Below are 14,593 nucleotides of genomic sequence, written 5' to 3'. Positions count from 1 at the left end.
GTGAGGAAAATCAAATGGACTTGCAATCCATTATTTACTTGCCTTCTTTTAAGCTCGAGTTTCGAAAGGCCTTGATGCACTGAATCTGATCCTTGACCATCAGATGTCAAACATCACCATTGTTTACCTTGCTCTTCTTGGAAAAGCCTGTGACCAAAGACGTTTAAATATAATTACCTTTAAAACCACTGATTCCCCCCCTCCCTCACTACTTTATTTGTCTATGACCCCCTCCCCTCCCCCAACCCCACTTGCAGTGTGTTGTGTTTTATCTATTGCTGGCGAATCCATGCACCAGAAGCCTGTGCCACCTTGCGGCAGAAGGCAACTTCAATGCCCTAGGCGCCTATGTAGGCTAAGCTCTTGGACACAAGTAGATCAAGCTTATTTGCAGAAGTAGGTCAAGTTCATGAGGTCAAGTAGGCCTACCTGTGCCGAAGTAAGTAGATCAAGTTGGCTGCCAGAAGGCTAATTATATTGGCAGAACAGATTTATTTATATTTATTACAAGTATGATGGACTATGAAATATGAGAAAGTGCAGGTTGTTTTTCCAAGCTAACCATGAAATATGTACATATATATATATATATATATATATATATATATATATATATATATATATATAAGGTCTGTGGATAGGTGACAAATATGGAATATCATCACCATCGGCCTCGTTAGTATTCCTGTCCCTTACTCTGTTTGAAAGGTTTTATTTGTACACATGGATTTTTTAAACACAATTCTCCTCCGCTAATCTCACTAAATCCCCTTCTCATCTTACTTTCTTTCTATACCTCGATCTCCATTCCTCATCTTTCACTTTCTATCTCTTTATCTTTCCTTCAATAGCTCTTTCTCTCTCTCTCTCTCTTCTCCCAACACATGCATATCGTCGGTGGGGTGACAAAACCTCGTATCTCAAAAATCATAAATTTGTAGGAGAGCGAAAAAACTTTCCTGTCTCAACAAATTTAGTGCTGAGACACCGTCCTTTCTTTTTAAAACTGGAATATTTATACAATTTTTAATGTCATTGTTGAAATACAGTAAAATAATTGTTTTTATATTTGAAAGTGAGTTATGAGGTTTTTGCGTTTATCTACATCGAGATATGAGTTTTAGTTTGTATTCAAATTGAGATACGAGTTCTTACTTTCAACTCTAAACGAGTTACGAGGATTTGAATACACTAACTTCGGTACTGATAGGCCGTGTGTGAGTTACGAGGGAAGGGAATTACATATCTTATGTTACGAGGTTTTGTCAGTGCAGCTTTAAAAGGGGTTAAGTGGAAATTGGAAACGCCCCAATTTCAAAAAATGAAACGGAAGCTCTTATTACCAATCATGTGAAAGAATATGTTTTGAATAATACATGATGATTAAAAATTTGCTAGGGAAACCGCCTACTAATTGATATATTTGGAAAATTAGTTTATCTATTGGTGTGTGAGAGATAAAAACGCATGTGTGGCGCATGTGTGCGTAGTCCCATATACATCTTTCTGTGTACAGTGCTTGTAACTTTATGAAGACTGGGCCAAATTTCTAATCATTTTGATGATTCCAGAACCTTGCAGTACATCTATGCTAGATAATCAACCTTTTCTGATCGATTTCACGTTTCTTTCACAATGCAATCGCATGACCATAACTGGTCTTTACCTTTCAGGGCGTTTGTGTGGAATTTGTGAAAAAACCGAGGAGGCGTTCCATGGATTTATCAGGTGGTGTCGTAGGCCATTAGGTACAAAACTATGCAAAAAAAAATCAAAATCTCAAAAATTGAGATACAAGGTTTTGTCACCCCACCGACGATATTCCACCTTTCTTTTTAAATTTCCTCCTTATCACACCTTGCTTTCCTTCATTCATAAAAATTACATCTCCAAACTTCAAGTGTCAGAGTGACAGATTCCCTCTTAGCATTTTTGTGCACTTTTTTTCAAAAGGTATGCAATTAATGAAATCTTAAATACACACACCTGTAGTGTTATCACCATCAAATGTAAAATTTTGTATGTCACGTTTTTAATATTGTTAAAAGATTTGTATGTTGGGAATAGTAAAGTTTTGTAATAATTTAACCAAATGTAATGCATAGGGTCTTTGCGTTTGTAAAGTACTTTGATTCACATTACATGTACACATGTATTTCACTCACCAGTTACAAATAATTGTATTCCGGAAGTCAGAGAGCAAATTGCATATACATGTATTACATGTCGTTAGGTAGCACCACGTTTGTCCTACCGATCAACAACTAATGTATACAATTCACACTCTGACCATTGAAATACAATTACATGTATTTGTATCAGGTAAATAAAATAATCGAGGCTCTTCATAAAGACATATAGATTAAATTTGGATTCATTACAAAAATGGCCTATTGTAGCTTCACCACTAACTGCATGCAAAGTTGAATCAATCGCAACTCTCTGCTAGTAAATTGAAGTGGAAATTTGGACACTTCTTTTAGAATCTCTGAAGAAACTCCACAAGCTGCCTTACGATGTCCAATGGCTTTCACAATTTTGTTAAACCTCTTATTCCTGCCACTCTTACTCCACTCCCTCTAAATCTACTCCAAGTAATAGCAGCGTCATTCTCGAGATTCACAGAAACACATAATTCAAGATGCAAGAATCGTTGCTTTTGATTATTGTACATTGGATGTATTTATTGTCTCACACATTGAACACCTGAATATATTCAACATGTAACCGGGAGAATGTGCCTTTTGAGTTTCTGCCTTGATGATCACTTCCCTATGAGATTGAATAGGGACTAGCCGAGAGAGAGTTCTTGCTGCTATTGCGGATGTTGGTGATAGTCATTAGTGTTGTGTTGGTCTAATCTCTAGCCATCATCTTCTGCTTGGCAAGCTTCTTTTTGGAGACCTTCTTCTTGGCCTCCTCCTCTTCCTCTGGCTTGGGAACCACCTGTTCACGCTCGGTAAGGATCAGCTCAATGTGGCATGGAGAACTCATGTAAGCTGGCAAGAGAATATGAAAAAGGGAACAGGACAATTAGCAAGGATCGTTTTCATGTGAAAGCTAGAATGTGACATAAAATAAGGGAGATGGCAATTAGACTATGGTTAGGATCAGCTCTTAGTGGAATGGAGAACTCGTGTGAGCTGGCAGGAGAATATGAAAAAAGGGAATAGGACAATTAGCAAGGATCGTTTCCATGTGAAAGCGAGCATGTGACATAAAACAAGGGGGATGGCAAGAGGATATCAGGACAGGGGATGGTTAGACTACAGTCAGGGTTGCCAACATGTGGCATGTAAGTTTAAATTCAAATAAAACAAGGAATGGAGACAAATGAAAATGGGTCAATAACCCAATGTACATGGATAACTCTGTTTCATGAAACAAACGAGATGTTCTACAATCTTGAATGATGGGGAAAGAGAGAATGATTCCTTTTCAGCAAAAGTTTGTCATCAATTTATCAAGAATAGATAGTCAAATATTCTCAACCTGATCAACAGGAACATCATCAAAGGTTTGCACTCAATCAATTCTTCCATTAAGACTATGGTTGTACAAAGCAGACTCGAGTAACAATTGCTCTGAGGTCAATACCTTGGCCTAGGCCAAACATTATACCTATCCCACAGCCTCACCCTACCCCGATAGATGCCTATACCTAATCAATAACCCAAAACAGTAACCCTTACCCCAACCCTGTATCTTTGACAACATAAATCCTGCAGCAATCGCCATAAGAGCAAAATGTTGGATCACCCCCCAAAAAAATCAATAACCCAATGTAAACTGGCAAGAAAATGGAAAGGTGGGACGATAATTAGAAAAGGATCATTTCCGTGTGTAAGCTGTTAGGATCAGCTCAATGAGATATCAATAATACGCGACTGACGAATTGCTGATTAGCGCATGCGCAATGACGGGGTCTCATTTAACGTAATCCTGAAATGGTATTACGTAGTATAATAAAACATGGGAGTTGATGATTAGAATATTGTAAAGATTAGCATTTGGCATGGTGCGCTTATTTAATCTGGCAAGAGAATACAAAGGGGAGAGGAATCGGAGGACAATTACATTACTGTAATAGGAACAGCTTCATATGGCAAGTGGAGCTTTTGAGAGCTGGCAAGAGGCAAAAGCGGAAGGGACAGATATAATTTGGTTTGGATCAGATGATTCAAACAAGACAAGAAAGCGAACAATCACAGTAAGTGTTGAATAAAGGGTGAAGGAAATGCTAGGGGCAATCTGCAGTAGGAACAATAAGGAACTAACAATTAAACAATTACATTAATCATTGATTACCCTGGAAGCAAAGATGCATATTGTACAACCAGAAACTTTCACCATGTGATACTTTCACAAGTTTCACAAATATTTACAGCAAGAAAGTTTTACGATAAAATATGGAGTCAGTCGTGATTCCATTTTTGGTAGCAATGAAACTTTGGTGAGTACCAACCACTTTGTAAAATTTGTACGAATGCAAAAGTTCCCGGTTTTGACAGTAGACATGTAATGTGCATGCAGGGAAAAAATACTTAACAAATTTTGGGGGCTACTTTTCAAGCTTGCTTGCATGAAAATAACACTCTTTATTTTGTTTTGCATTGAACTCTGTGCAATTTTTTTGGGCTCTTTTATTACTTTCGGGGCTAATTCAACACTAAAAAATGGCTGGGGTATAAAAAGCTTGACAGGTGCTTACGATTGATACGACCATGGGCACGGTATGTCCTCCTCCTCATCTTGGGGGCAGCGTTGACTTGGATGTGATCGATGACAAGGGAGTCGACATCGAGACCCTGTTGAGATAGAGAAAAGTTCATTATGAAAACAATTCTCCACCTCATGCTTAAAGATAAAGACCAGTTATGGTCATGCGATTGCATTGTGAAAGAAACGCTGTGGAATCGACCAGAAAAGGTTGATCATCTAGCATATAAGTATTGGTGTGTACTGCAAGGTTCTGGAATCATCAAAATGATAAGAAATTTGGCCCAGTCTTGGTAAAGTTACAAGCACTGTACACAGAGAGATGTATATGGGACTACGCACATGTGCGCGACACGTGCGTTTTATCTTTCAGGTCCAAATAGATATAATAATTTACCAAATATATCAATTAGTAGGCGTTTTCTCGGCCAAATTTGTATGATCACGTATTAGTCAAAACATATTCTTTCACATGATTGGTAATAAGAGCTTCCATTTCATTTTTTGAGAGGGGGGCGTTTCCAAAACTGGTCTTTACCTTTAAGAGGGGTGTCATTCTTTTCCACCAACCCTAGAAAGACATGACTTCTTAAAGCTCATTTACATTCCACTAACAAGCTACATACTGATAGTTATATCCTTCAAAGCTAAACAGTGATGTTAACTCTGCAGAGCAAAGCAATCCACTTTACATGAAACAAGACGAGATGTTCCACAATTTTGAATGATGGAGAGAAAGAGAGAATGATTCCTTTTCAGCAAATGTAAGTCATCAATCTATCAAGAATAGATAGTCAGACCTCAACCTAATTTACAGGATCATCATCAAAGGTTTGCAATCAATCAATTTATCCATCAAGACTATTTTGCCTTTTTCTAATCAAGACGAAGCCTGCAGTCATCCAAAAGAATGTGTGTACATGTGTGTATTTCATTCCAACTGAGCAACATAGGACCTTGGCAGGAAGGAGTGCATTTTTTTGCAACCCGACAACTCCTGTTTATCTGACCAATGACATGATAACTTGAAACAAGTTCATGAAATAGTCTGCCACTTTAGCATACGTGTATGAATTTCTAAGCATTCAAAAAATGACCTACTGTAAAGCAATACTGGAAAACAAAAACAAAGCAACTTTCACATATTGTAAATGACAGCCATTTTCAAGGCAAGAAAATTCATGATTGCAAAAAAAATCACCGTTGTGACAGTTGTGATTTAATCACTCTGCAGCATGACAATTTTGCTAAGTTTCTTAACCCCTTGTGAAATTTGAACAAAAATTCATGCACACAATAATCAAATGGCACTTTTTAGAGTTTAAATTTTTTTTTATTTTTTATATAGGGTGGGGAGAAGGGGGGAAGGGGGTGCAAACCTTGTACTCTGCGTTGCTCTCAGCATTCTTCAGGAGCTGAAGAAGGAACTCGGCACTCTTCTTGGGCCAGCGACCTTGGGTGTGGTTCCATGCCTTAGCCTGAAAAACATTAGGAAAGTGCAAGTGTTAGTATAGTACCAAAGTTCCATAATGCATGCTTATGAGTGACTTGTACCTGCCAACTTTATGCCAGGAAATTGGGAATCTCTAAAGAAAAAAAAAGAGTACTTTTTCAATCTGTTAGAGAGTTTCAAGAAAGAGAGATGATTCAGAATGAAGGTCCTAAATTAGGAATCATTCCTCCAAACTGGGAATGGCTAGCAGCTTTTTGAGTATTAAATACAGAATATACTTTGCTGAAAACAATTGTAAGAAGGGGAGGGGGTCTATATCTAATGCATAATGAATGTTCACTTACTAACTAAACAACCCCCAAGTGAGGAAGCACTATGGCTGTGATACATGCTCGCAAACATGTCATGACATGATAAAAAGAACTACAGGTAGTTATCTGAACCTGCAGACTGTTATCAATAGTTATAGCCTTTTGAATTTTGGTATTGAAGTCTTTTGAAACTAATCTGTAACAAAGATGCATCAAGCTCGAAGGGGAAGTCCACCCTGGTATTGCTCAAACTTTCACTCAATTGATTCTCTCCTTTTCCTGCTTTTATTAAAACCAACTAAATATCAGGGTTGACTTCCCCTTAAATGCATCTTATTTGCAAATAAGTTTCAAAAGATATGAATACCCAAATTCAAAAGGCTATGTATGACTATTGATAACAGTCTGCAGGTTTAGATAACTACCTTCAACATTACACAGTGATGTCAACTCTACAGAGCAAAGTAATCTACTTTTCATTAAACAAGACAAGATGTTCCACAATCTTGAATGATGGGGGAAGAGAGAATGATTCCTTTTCAGCATAAGTTTGTCATCAATTTATCAAGAATAGATAGTCAAATATTCTCAACCTGACTTACAGGAACATCATCAAAGGTTTGCAGTCAATCAATTCTTCCTTCAAGATTATGGTTGTACAACGCATGCTCCAGTACCAAACACTATGCGGTTAACACCTTAGGCCTAGACCAAACCCTTGCCCTAACCCTATAGATACCTTTACCTAATCTACATGTAAAACCTTTCACACAATCGTTTCTCTCCCTTTTCTGCTTTTTCTTAAAACCAATTCAATTTCAGGGTGGACTACCCCCTTAAATGTTAGATAGTTCACTTATGAGGAACAGGAAGAATTGTAACAAGAGGAACTACTGCATTGACATTCTGATGTTTAGAAAAAATAGGGGAAAAGGGCAAATCTATATCGACATCAAGGTATCATAAATTATTTCTCAATTTGATTTCCTTATACCTCCACTAAATAACAAGGAAATGGGACTTAGCAAAGATTAAATTTTGCCAAGATAACTTGGAAACACAATGGCCAGTCTTCTAGCAAACCCAAAGCGAGGACTCCCAGTCATGTTAAACTAAGGGTAAACTAGACCTTCTCTGTTCCTTGGGCAAAACGTGACCCTAGACCAAGCTTCAACACTACATCAGGGGGTGTTTCACAAAGATCCTAAAGCAGACTTATCTCTTAGTTGGGACTTAAAAATTATGGAAAGCCGTTAGCATCATTGAAAATATTTTGTAATAGTTATATCAAAAGGCATAAAATGTTGATTCAAATCATTCATATTGTCTATTATCAGGGAGATTTTCATGTAGAATTTATGAAAAGTCTAAAAATCTCCATTTTTTGCTTATGGAAATATTAAATTTTAAGGATATAAATGGCTCTCCATAATTTTTAAGTCCACCTTAGGATCTTTGTGAAACATCCCCCCCCCCCAGGTTTAATATTTTGAATCTTAAAGTCTTGTTCACATCACACAAAGTGACGTTCACATCACAGATTTTGTTTCTGGTCATTACCTGGGCCTTGCGTCCAATGCAGGCATTGAACCTGCGGAAGGGAACGCACTGCTTCTTGTTGGTTACATCCTTCAGGAAGCGGATGGCCTTGCGGACATGCATGTGCTTGATGGCCTGAGCGGTCTCGCGGGTGTTCTAAAAATACAACCAAATCAGGCTTTACTCATAACTATGTTCTCAATGGGCAATGTTACAGAAAGCAAGATAGAATGACCTTGTTTCTTTAGAAGAAAAAAACGAGAAAGGGTATGTAAATTATAAAGGGACCAAATGAAGACATAATTCCATTCTAACACTCAAATTATTTCTTTTATTCAGAATTTCTCACGATTAAAATATTGAATGCTGCTTGTAAGTGTCGGCTTGCATGGTGATGTAGAATATACTCCTCAATCCTCCCCCTCTCTCTCACATGGTGCACCCACAAGCCTACTGTATAAAATATTGAAGTTTAAAATCCTAAACCCTTAATTGTCCTAAAGAATACTTCAGAAGGTATGAAATAAAAAGAATTACATTTTCATCTTGCTGTCTTACAGGTAATTTTGATTTTTTTTTTTTTAACGCAGTAATAACTTAAGTGTATATTGCATAAACAAAATAAAGTTACACAGTGATGTTAACTCTGCAGAGCATAGTAATCCACTTTTCGTAAAACAAGAAGACATGTATCACAATTTTGAATGATGGGGAAAGAGAGAATGATTCCTTTTCAGCAAGTGTAAGTCATCAATCTATCAAGAATAGATAGTCAGACCTCAACCTAATTTACAGGATCATCATCAAAGGTTTGCACTCAATTCTCAATTCTCAAGACTAGGGTTGTAAAACGCATGCTCCAGTAACAAAAGCTCTGCTGTAAATACCTTGGCCTAGACCAAACCCTTGCCCTACCTACCCCTGTGGATACCACTGACCTACAGGTATACCTAATCTAAAACCCCAAATGGCAACACTAATCTGAACCCTGTATCTTTGACAACATATATTCTGCAGCAATTGTCATTGGAGCAAAATGTTGGATCACCAAGAAAATCAGTATAAACTTAGTGTGAGGAGATTTGTAGTGAACATTGTATGACCATCTGATTTCTTTCCTTTGCTTAGCACATTTTGCTGTTTTCTTATTAAGACAAAGCCTTCAATCGTCCAAAAGAATGTGTACGTGTGTATTTCATTCTAACTGAGCAGCATAGGACCTTGGCAGGAAGGAGTGAATTTTAGCAACCTGACAACTCCTGTTTATCTGACCAATGTCATTTGCATTAATTTTCAAATTAAATACTACAAAGGTGTTTGATAAGATGTTGCAATGAAATGGTACAGCAGACCTGCCAACCTCTGGAGTTCAAAAACTGTATTCTTTAATACCAAAAGTTGTATTTTGCTGACAAAAGTTGTATTTTGCTGACAAAAGTTGTATTCTTAAAAATAAACACGGACTGTTACGCGGATCAATGCCTCTTACAGTTCCTACATACAGGAAGAATTTTTTATGGATCATTGGTTGAATATATGCATGATTTTGTCACGACTGGTGTGTTCGATGAACCAATGAACATCCCCAAATTGCCGATGTGAGATGCTTTATAGGACAGAATGGGCATTTTGCCATTGAAAATGGCACACACACACACAAAATACCAAAAATTAAAAAAATTATTAAAAAAAAATTTTAAAAAAAAAATAAAAAAAAAATCATATTTTATCGAGGAAAATCGTACTGTCGTATTTGCTTCTAAAAATCGTACTAAATACGACTCAATCGTACTGGTTGGCAGGTCTGGTACAGGATGAAGCAGATTCATACTAAATTGCAATGAGGAAATATATCTTGTACATTTTGATATAATCTGTTGATAGTAAGAAGGGCTCTAACTTTGAAACAGAGTTTGATCTCCGAAAATGTTTACAACATGCTTTAAAAAAAAGAAAGTAAGAAGAGAGACCGACAGAAAAAAAAAAGTATTGCACTCTTACCTTGAAGTGAACACGAAGGTAGGAGCCCCTTGCCTTGCAGGCTAAGGAGAAATGAAAGAGAATGATTATCAAATAAATTAACATGTCAACACTGGATGAACTTTGATAAACTACCATTAATCTTCTGTAACACCAGTAACACCAGTTAATTTAATTGTATTAATCGAAGCAAATATGTCAGGGCTCGACATGAACATGAACGTGCGAACACCAACATTTTTAGTTTAACACCCCCCCCCCCAACATTTTTCAATTTACGCATGGGGATTGTACGATTTCAGCCACACCTTCAATGATACAAAGTTATAAAGGAGCCAACATACATGTATGACCAGGCTGATGTCGATCATGAAATGATATCCAAACATATTTTTCTAGCAATTACTACTTACACTTTGCAGAATTCTCCGGTTCTTGGGAGTAGCGCGTCATCTTGGAAAGTTATCCTGAAATAATGAAAAAAGATAAACAGATGAAAAAAATTTGCTCTACCAATTGACTCATCTATTCAACAAGGTTCTAAATGTATTTCATATTTCATATTGCAAAATATATGAAGGGGGAAGCAAGAGGGGATTAAAACACATGCATATCTCACACAGCAAGATACATGCACTATAGTGTCTAGCAATTTCTATTAGGGCACTATAAAATAATGGGGACAAATGAAATAAAGACCCATTTAGCATTTTAAACTGTTTCTGCATTAACTAACTCCAAAGTAGACCTTTTCTTTATTGATTATGTAAGCCATACAAGACATAAGAAAAGAAGAATTGAGAATGATATGTCAAAACACATAACATGAAAAAGGCAAAAGAAGAGTCCAACATCCAAATTAGGCTCGACAGAAATGACTGCCTGGACGGTAGGCCTAGTCCTCATTCTCGGACCAGCGCCCCTACCGTTATAAGTTAAGGCTAACACCACTTCCTTCCAAATGTCACATTCATCATGTTTTTAAAAACGTAACACTCAGTATGTGAACAAATATGCTTAAATTTAATGTGCGTTTCCAACATTCAACCTGAATTGAATAGTCCTGGTGGTGGCAATTTCATAATAAACCAGTAGTAGGGTGTCTGATCGCGCACCCAATGTTGTGTGCTAAAACCCTTCCCATAGAGATTGTACGCATCCCTATGTGGTCTACGTGCATTGCGCAACCATCCAAAATTGGTCAATGATTTTATGAAAAAATTTGAAATTCAAACCTTTATAACAAATGATCCTGAAGGTGAAACTCAATAAATGAGGTGTCATATGAAAGAGCAGGTTTTTCTCCATATTCACCATCGGGGGCCACCCCCAGAATTCTAAAAATATCTTGGTCAAAACAGCGATTGAAATGTTGTTTGCATCCTAGCTCCAAAATTTGCCACTTTCCTGAGCTGCGCCCCCGCGGCTTAAGCAGGGCTAGACGTAAGGATAATATTCAGGTCCTTTTTTTTTCGCTAGCCCCAAGGGATCATTTGTTACAACGGTTTGAAAATACCCTTCCCACATTTTTGGAATCAGCTAATTAGGGAGGCGTGCGCTCCGCTCAGTCCAAACCATGGTTACATCGCGTAACATCTCCGCGTACGAACGAAACATGAATGAATGTATGGCTAGCCGTTCGCGCAAAAATACCCGGAAGTGAATACACGTTATAGTCAATGGCAATATCGCGGAGACAACGCACGTTGTCTCCCCGATATTGCCATTGACTATAACGTGTATTCACTTCCGGGTATTATTGTGCGTAATGGCTATCCATACTAGTCAATGGCAAATAGCGCGGGGACAACGTGGCTCAAGCTGCAAGTCGCGCATTGGCTGAGCAACATGCGTACGATATGCATAAGCTTGCATATCGCGCGATACAGCTGTTTGGCTAAATTTAGCAAAACAACATAACTCTGCGTGTACGTCTTTTTCGTCGATTCTGATCAAAATGCTATGAATATTGCAGCGTTTCGAAGGGGCTGTATCTTTTGATAGAAACATCGGTGAGACATGAAATTTGAAATGTATCATTCTGATTACATTTTTAATTCAAATATCAAACAAAAATGGTGAAAAACGATCCCAAATTGAAAATTGAAAAATCGTTCAGACACCCTACCACCAGTAGTAGGGTGTCTGAACGATTTTTCAATTTTCAATTTGGGATCGTTTTTCACCATTTTTGTTTGATATTTGAATTAAAAATGTAATCAGAATAATACATTTCAAATTTCAAGTCTCGCCGATGTTTCTATCAAAAGATACAGCCCCTTCAAAACGCTGAAATATTCATAGCATTTTGCTCAGAATCGACGAAAAAGACGTACACGCAGAGTTATGTTGTTTTGCTAAATTTAGCCAAACAGCTGTATCGCGCGATATGCAAGCGTATGCATATCGTACGCAAGTTGCTCAGCCAATGCGCGACTTGCAAGCTTGAGCTACGCTGTCTCCGCGACACGTGCCATTGACTAGTATGGTTAGCGTTCGTCGCACAAAAAACCCGGAAGTGAATGCACGTTATAGTCAATGGCAATATCGCGGAGATGTCTCCGCGATATTGCCATTGACTACAACGTGTATTCACTTCCGGGGTTTATAGTGGGAACGGCCATCCATACTTTCATTCACTATAAGCGCACATGTTACGCGATGTAACCATGGTTTGGACTGAGCGGAGCTCACGCCTCCCTAATTAGCTGATTCCAAAAATGTGGGAGGGTATTTTCAAACTGTTATAACAAATGATCCCTTGGGGCTAGCAAAAAAAAAAGCATCTGGATATTATCCTTACGTCTAGCCCTGCTTAAGCCGCGGGGCGGCAGCTCAGGAAAGTGGCAAATTTTGGAGCTAGGATGCAAACAACATTTCAATCGCTATTTTGACCAAGATATTTTTAGAATTCTGGGGGTGGCCCCCGATGGGGAATATGGAGAAAAACCTGCTCTTTCATATGACACCTCATTTATTGAGTTTCACCTTCAGGATCATTTGTTATAAAGGTTTGAATTTCAAATTTTTTCATAAAATCATTGACCAATTTTGGATGGTCGCGCAATGCACGTAGACCACATAGGGAAGCGTACAATCTCTATGGGAAGGGTTTTAGCACACAACATTGGGTGCGCGATCAGACACCCTACCAGTAGGGGCGCTGGTGCCAGAATGAGGATTGTCTGCATAAACGAGGATATCCTCGTTAACACGGACAAATTGCGTCCACATATGTGCAGACTTTTTTTGGGGGGAGGGGGGGGGGGGGGGGGGGGGCGCTCTCCGGGTTTAGGGTTCCCGAACCGCGCGCTGGCAATACGAAAAACGGGTTCCGTATAAGAAAATAACCCCAGTTCACCGTCTTCTTTTAATGGTTGTCCGTCTCCCTGAGGAGTTATCATCATGTCGTGAAAGTCTTGGTTCAAAGTCAATGTAAAATGCATCAGGAAAATCATTGCCAACGACAACGTGCAGATCGAAAATATGAAGACAGTGAAATCAGACAATCCTTGTTATTGCGGACGGTTCATGTTCTTGGACCAGCGCCCCACTGATATTGAAAACCAACATGGCCTCCCTTTAGATCTACCTTTTGGTCAAACTAGAGCAATTCAAATAGATCTAGAATCTATTCTTTTATTCATTTATTTTGTTTTATTATGATCATTTTGCTCCCTCTCTCTCTCTTGCCAAGCGATTCTTGCACTTTCACAATCTCATCTGCATGATCTGACTGACATCACTTCACATTTCTTTCTAGCAATTTAGGATGTTACATTACTAAAAAATAATTCAATAGCTGGTTCCAACGTCTTGCAAAAGTGGAGGCACGTATACATCTACAATGATAACTTTGACTCTAATTTAACATTTCCAAAAATGACAGGAAATTCATCGTCGTTTTGTTGAACGTCCTCCGTACACGAATATACACAGGTGGGTCAGTACAATTTCACTCGATTACCGTCCACATACTACATTTCTATACAAAGAATTAGTACTTGTAGTCAAGTATCGTGACATCTAAATTGATCAAATATACCGCACAAAGATGATAAATAGTATTAATCGTGAATTTAATATATTTTAAATTGTGGATGGCATTTCTATGTACTGTATTTTGTTCGATTTTAGAGGGTAACATTCGGACACATTCCTGTACCTTTTCTGGACACGCACGAAAGAGGGCCTAAAAAGTTGAACCTAGCAGAACTAAATCTTTAGTTGGTACGGTATCTTCTATGCGATAACGTCGTGTTGAATATTATCGTATTCTGTTGCTGCATGTGCTGTCGGACACGAAGGGCTATAATGGTTAGAGGTCACTGATATTTTTTGCACCAGGAAAAGTCTTTTTCCTGAAATAAAAAATATATAAATTTTAAAAGTAAATGAGAGGCATATGTGGTATACTAAGTGAACTCTGGAAAAGGGAAGTAAGGGGGGGGGGGGGGGTACTCAGATTTGGTTTTGACGTGGGTGTGCCGCTGGAGCCTCAAAACCCCTACCCATTTTAAAGGTCCTTTTGGCTGATTTTTTTCGAAGTAAAGCCCATTTTTCAAAATTGTGGGTGTTGCATGGCAAAAAC

At 38.1% G+C, this 14,593-nt stretch overlaps 1 protein-coding gene across 1 annotated transcript; it reads right to left on the bottom strand.

Annotated features, from left to right (window-relative positions):
* Window positions 1-2,657: 2,657 nt before the first annotated feature.
* LOC586769 (60S ribosomal protein L17) lies at window positions 2,658-14,226 on the bottom strand. Its single transcript, XM_011681421.2, has 7 exons — window positions 14,168-14,226; window positions 10,416-10,469; window positions 10,024-10,064; window positions 8,044-8,178; window positions 6,099-6,197; window positions 4,712-4,808; window positions 2,658-2,999 (listed from the first exon to the last, which is right to left on the bottom strand). Exons 2-7 carry the CDS (start codon window positions 10,453-10,455, stop codon window positions 2,857-2,859), a joined length of 555 nt encoding a protein of 184 aa, XP_011679723.1. The 5' UTR covers window positions 10,456-10,469; window positions 14,168-14,226; the 3' UTR covers window positions 2,658-2,856.
* Between the last annotated feature and the right edge of the window lie 367 nt (window positions 14,227-14,593).

The sequence above is a fragment of the Strongylocentrotus purpuratus genome, unplaced genomic scaffold, assembly GCF_000002235.5.
Source record: "Strongylocentrotus purpuratus isolate Spur 01 unplaced genomic scaffold, Spur_5.0 spur5_scaffold_9, whole genome shotgun sequence".
Taxonomy (NCBI): Eukaryota; Metazoa; Echinodermata; class Echinoidea; order Camarodonta; family Strongylocentrotidae; genus Strongylocentrotus; species Strongylocentrotus purpuratus.
The sequence above is the reverse complement of the archived record's forward strand: the minus strand, read 5'-3'. Positions and strand labels throughout refer to the sequence as shown.